At 42.0% G+C, this 6,291-nt stretch overlaps 1 protein-coding gene across 1 annotated transcript; it reads right to left on the bottom strand.

The window, feature by feature from the left end:
* Positions 1-600: 600 nt before the first annotated feature.
* LOC121953224 (tubulin beta-4B chain-like) lies at positions 601-6,167 on the bottom strand. Its single transcript, XM_042500182.1, has 7 exons — positions 6,058-6,167; positions 5,752-5,860; positions 4,096-4,206; positions 3,678-3,922; positions 2,596-2,918; positions 1,582-1,926; positions 601-1,458 (listed from the first exon to the last, which is right to left on the bottom strand). Exons 1-7 carry the CDS (start codon positions 6,112-6,114, stop codon positions 1,314-1,316), a joined length of 1,335 nt encoding a protein of 444 aa, XP_042356116.1. The 5' UTR covers positions 6,115-6,167; the 3' UTR covers positions 601-1,313.
* Between the last annotated feature and the right edge of the window lie 124 nt (positions 6,168-6,291).

The raw sequence follows: 6,291 nt of genomic DNA on the forward strand, positions 1-6,291 counted from the left end.
TATTCTGATATTATGACTTTCAAATGACTCACTTTTATTGAGGTTAAACTAAAAGATTTGGGTTATTTGTGTCCAATCTCAGTGAGCCCGTGTGACTTCGTGAGGGTTAAAGGAAAGTTTAGCCGTTAATCTGATGAAGTGAGAGGAGATGAACAAGGATGTTGGATGTTATCTGTTCTGCCAGATAACTTCCTTTAATTTGACTAACAGAAACTTTACATAACATTTCTATCACTCATCTGAACAAGTCTGCACTTGAGCAGCTTAAATCAAGCCAACACACTTGTTGTAATTTAAATGATAAAAATCTGTCATGGTCAAGTTTAGTTTTAATTAAGTTGCGATTTAAGTTACGCTGTGTAGTCATGAATGACTACACAGTGTAACACCAATTCATAAAATCTTTATTCAAACCCATCTGTACTTTTTGTCAGTAACATCTCAGTACTAACACAGTGATGTAGCAGTGACCAGTTCCTGACACTATTTATAAGTAACAGTCTTTTAGCGCAAGTAGGAATTTTCTTGCTAAATGAGATGATTTCATTAAGATTTGAGAATTACACTCCACATCAAACAGAGCAATTCAGAATGAGTGCCTTGAGCTGGTCAGTGTTTTATTCTACTTCATCAAAAATACATATAAAACCTGCAGCTTGAAAAAGACAAGGAAAAAACAATAATTTAGTTACTTCACAACACCACCACTGAGTGAACAAACAAGGTCACCAGGTGCCTGCTCTGAATAGACAGAGCTGGAAACACATGGAGTTAAACTGATCTGCGACAATCTGGGCATTCAGTCTGTAAACTCTGAAATATGATGAGACCATAGACTGCATATAAAAACTCATAAGTAATGCAAACCGCTAATCTTTGTGCAGTCATCTGTCCAAAAACTCCTTTTGCTTCAGCTACCTTTTTTGTTTTCTATATAAAGACAGATGCTTAAATGTTTGCCACTCAGTGGGAGTGAGGGTCAAATGATATCCTCCAAACAAAAAAAACAGGAAAGATTGAGAACATTTATATCAAAGTAAGAAGGCAGACGAGACCTGCCAACAGCAAAAAGTAATATGAAAACAATAGACAACATGTAAAAACCAAGGCTGGAGAACTCCTTTTCACTCCCGTTAAGGCTGGACTGGAGTTCAATGTTATCAATTGATGACTTTCAGTGGAATTACTGATAAATTATTTTGAACTGTCCAAATTACTGCTTTTAAGCCAATCATTATTAATTCTACTATGATTTTTGAAGCATATCGCCCTGCCTTAACTGTTGCATAGTAACAGAAGGTCACAGTCAGTGTCTAGGCCATGTCCTCTTCAGCCTCCTCAAACTCGCCCTCTTCCTCAGCAGTGGCGTCCTGGTATTGCTGGTACTCGGACACCAGGTCGTTCATGTTGCTCTCAGCCTCTGTGAACTCCATCTCATCCATGCCCTCGCCCGTGTACCTGAAATATGATTGCGTTTTGACGAATTAGCTATTGTTAGTGTATGAATTCTGGGTAAGAACAGGCCAGCACAAGTACAGGAACTTCTCCCCACTGTCCTAACATCAGTCTTCTTTTACTCACCAGTGGAGGAAGGCCTTGCGACGGAACATGGCGGTGAACTGCTCCGAGATGCGCTTGAACAGCTCCTGAATGGCTGTGCTGTTGCCGATAAAAGTGGCGGCCATCTTGAGGCCCCGGGGAGGGATGTCGCAGACGGCCGTCTTGACGTTGTTCGGGATCCACTCCACAAAGTAGCTACTGTTCTTGTTCTGCACATTCAGCATCTGCTCATCCACCTCCTTCATGGACATGCGGCCTCGGAAGATGGCAGCAACTGTGAGGTAGCGCCCATGGCGTGGGTCGCAGGCAGCCATCATGTTCTTGGTATCGAACATCTGCTGGGTGAGTTCAGGAACTGTCAATGCCCTAGTAAAAGGCAGAAAGTTCATTAAAGATTTATTTTTAAATTCATTAAAATGCAACTTGAGGGTCTGATACAGCCCCTAATACCCTTTTCCACCCAAAATAGCATGTGCTTGCAGGTTTTTTAAACATGGGTAAACTCCCACTGCCAGTAGAACAGAGCTGTGTATACGGCTCTGCAGCAGATGAGTATGCCTTTCTGTATATTTTAGTTGGGTTTTTTTTGTTTGTGTGTCATGTTTGGCGTCACGGACTGGCCAGCAAACAGGCTAACAGTAGAAATGAGAATGGATGAAGGCCTGTGACAACAGAATAGTAGTCATGTCTCTATACATTACTTACTTTTTCAGTCTCTCTTTCACACTCCGTACAGACTAATTTGGAGCGATGTTTCAGCGCTGCTTAGGTGGAGATGGACGGTATTTAGTTGAGACGTGTCACTGCATCTCGACAGTTTAGTGGCTAAAATTAGCACGTTCACCTGGTTGTTGTATTCTCATCAAGCCGAGTGGAGCTGGAGTCGATAAATACCCATAACTACTGCAGAGTCAGTGGACCCAGGTGTGAATGCTAATTGTACATGTTCCCATTGTGTTAAAAAGCCAGGTGTTTGTGGGTGTTTGCGGGTTTTTTGTGCAGTGGGAAGGAGGCTGTAAGCTCCTGCCTCTGTACCTGTACTGTTGGCTGCCCCGGCTGGTCAGCGGGGCAAAGCCCGGCATGAAGAAGTGCAGCCTGGGGAAGGGCACCATATTGACGGCCAGTTTTCTCAAGTCAGCGTTGAGCTGGCCAGGAAAGCGCAAGCAGGTGGTCACACCGCTCATGGTGGCTGAGACGAGGTGGTTGAGGTCTCCGTAGGTGGGCGTGGTCAGCTTCAGCGTGCGGAAGCAGATGTCATACAGGGCCTCATTATCAATGCAGTAGGTCTCGTCTGTGTTCTCGACCAGCTGGTGCACGGAGAGGGTGGCATTGTATGGCTCCACCACCGTGTCCGACACCTGGATTGAGAGAGTGAAAAGAAAGACGAGACAAAGGGAGGAAGAGGGACCAGCATTACACAGGATTCATACACATTTTTACCAAAACATTTCCAGGACTTTGAAGCAAATTTACAGGACCATAAATTATTTGAAATGAGCATCAATACTCCTTATCAGTTGTTTTCGATACATAATAGCTTTTTAAAATATTGTTGAACATCTGAATATAATTTAGGGATTTGTTATTTATGGGGGGGTGTTACAAAAAGGGGGAGGCATGACATAATTTTTTTAAGCACTGGGGAGGGACTTATGTTTTTTATTATATTATTTTATCTGCCTCCGGAGGCATGTTAGGCATTTCTGTGGCAATTTAAAAAAAATGTTTGTTTTTTTTTTCTTTTAAAACTTTTGATTTTTTTTATTATAAGAAAGCATACTTTACACGCCTGTTTTCTTAAAAAATATATCTATTTTTTTTTTTTAAAACACCAAAAGTTATACCATTTATCACAGCCAGAAACAATTCTTAAGGTCCATGAACACATCATGTGTTATTATAAAGGTTTAAAAAAAAACCTAAATGCCATGACTTTTCCAAAACTTTCAGGGTATATTTAGTTTTCCAAAACTTTTCCAGGCCTCGAATTAGCTATTTGCAAATTCCATGACTATTCCAGGTTTCTCGTGATCTTAAAAACACTGACTAAAGCGCAGAGAAGCATGTGTAATGACAAATATTTTTAATTTCAAAATATGCCCATGTAATAAATGAACCTTGGGTGAAGGCACCACGCTGAAAGTGTTCATGATGCGGTCTGGATATTCCTCTCGGATTTTGCTGATGAGCAGTGTGCCCATGCCGGAGCCAGTGCCTCCTCCGAGGGAGTGTGTGAGCTGGAAGCCCTGTAGGCAGTCGCAGCTCTCTGCCTCCTTCCTCACCACGTCTAGGACCGAGTCCACCAGCTCGGCTCCCTCAGTGTAGTGGCCTTTAGCCCAGTTATTACCTGCTCCGCTCTGACCTGTGTTACATAAAAATGTAGAAATCTTTAACAACTGTGGTATCAGCACCTCCTGGATCTACATGAAATATGACTTCATCATACTTGCAAAGTAAAACACAATTTAGTCACGGTGAGAGAATGGCTCCTTAAACTACTTGATACACAACAATTGCTTCCAATCAAATTCTCACCAAAGACAAAGTTGTCTGGTCTGAAGACTTGGCCAAAGGGACCAGACCTCACAGAGTCCATTGTGCCTGGTTCCAAGTCCACCAGCACTGCACGGGGGACATACTTGCCACCTGGTGAATGAAACACAAGTGGACAAATTATTATGAAACTATTTGCACACAGTGCTGATTACTCTTTTACAGCTTTTCTTCTTTTTGTTAGTATGCATGAAATGATTGCCCTTTTGAAATGTTGACCAAACAAAGCGAAACATTTTATTATTTTTGTAACATCTGAATGGCATGTCAATTCAGCCTTGTGTGCTTACAGCAGAGGGTTACAGTAGAGCAACAACCAAAGAAGCATGGATGGATTACTAAACAGGCCTGCTGGGCACAAGCCCAGTTCCCCACCCCACCCCTATCCTTCATCTGTAAAATGTCACTCAAATTACTGACCAGGAAGAGACTCCAAATTAGCACAAAGGGACCACAAAGAAATGTAAAAGGGACATAAAAGATCTACAAAAAATAGGAAAAACAACCACAGAAGACACGATATTTCCTCAGATACACAAAACCACAAAAAGATGCATAACAACTACAAAGAGGCACAAAACAACTACAAAAAAGAGGCAGAACCACCACAAAATCACATAGCCCCTTTCCCTCTACACATAATACCCACTAACATCTGGCTTTTGTATGTAATGGGAAAGATTACAATAGGGATTCACATCCTGGTAAAATGACTCTACAGTAGTCACAGGTATTTATCAGCTCCGCTCCATCGCTCTGCAGTGATGGGAATACAACACCAGGGTGAACACACTAATTTTAGCCTCTTCACTGGCAAGATGCAATGAGACAAAAAGACTGAGTCAAAAAGAAGGAACTGTTGTAGTATTTTCATCGGCCTCCGTGCTGCTTTCTGCTATTTAATAACCTGTTTTCAGGCTGTCCATGTTGTCGAGCATGACACACCAGTAAAAAGCAGAAAGGTGCTCGTCTACTGCAGAGCCATGTACACAGCTCTGGTCTCTTGCTGATTTTAAGCAGTTTTTCCAGTGTTTAAAAAAAACATGCATACACATACTAATTTTGGTGGAAAGGGTTACAGGTATCTTGCTATTTCGCACTAGAGGAGGTGGGGCCTTTTACATATTTGTGCTAAGGGGCCCATTCTCTCATTATCCAGCCATGCTAAAAAAAAAAAAAGCCCAACACCTATACACAAAAGTGGTTTGTAATTTGTTTAGAAAAGTATGCTTTATCATTTTCTACTACAACACCTACTTAACCTTATGCTATCTTCATTCCCTGAGAACATAATGTCTCAATTTATAAAGTTAACAAAAAACAAACAAGGTTAGTCGCTTGTATAGGACCTCAAATTTTATTACAGTAAGTGAACGCTCTCATATTTGTTTGGGATGATATCATCAGGTGTGGGTCTGTTGTAAGTTCTCATGGAAACAGACAGTAACTAGGAAGGACAGCGGAGCAGGACAGACTGGCTTCAGGGCTGAGTTTTTGTGTCTTCCAGGGAGATAAGGATCCCCTGCTGGATGCCCACGGTACTAACAAGCCTTCCGCGTGGTATTGAATTACACTGTCTCTCTTAGAAATGATATAACTAGATTATCTAACGCTGTAGTAGAGCAAAGAGAAGCCAACCTGTTGCCTCGTTGTAATACACGTTGATTCGCTCCAGCTGCAGGTCGCTGTCCCCATGGTATGTCCCGGACGGGTCGATGCCGTGTTCGTCACTTATCACCTCCCAGAACTAGAACAAGAGATTACAGAGCCACCGTGAAATGAACTGGCTATACAGAAAGTTTTATCCCCACGACTCAAGCCCATGGCTGTTTACACACCAAGGCTATCATTAGCTTAGTTTATCAACCCGCCCAATCCATATTTAACATTCACGCTCTTTTTCAATGAGTTAAGACTTAACTTTCAAACCAAAGTTTTTCTAACCTTTGCTCCAATTTGGTTTCCACACTGGCCTGCCTGCAGATGAACGATTTCCCTCATTTTGGTTGTATTTGAAAACTTCCAAACAACGACAGAAACAGACGAAGTTTACACTCTGTTGCGCTCCTGTAACGGACTAACCTGAGAAGGTAGGACCGCTGCCAGCTGCAACCGGCCAAGTAACACTATTGGACCGACTAACTGTCAGTCAAAGCTTATCAGAGATCTGATTGGTCG

Source organism: Plectropomus leopardus, chromosome 14 (genome assembly GCF_008729295.1).
Source record: "Plectropomus leopardus isolate mb chromosome 14, YSFRI_Pleo_2.0, whole genome shotgun sequence".
NCBI classification, from domain to species: Eukaryota; Metazoa; Chordata; class Actinopteri; order Perciformes; family Serranidae; genus Plectropomus; species Plectropomus leopardus.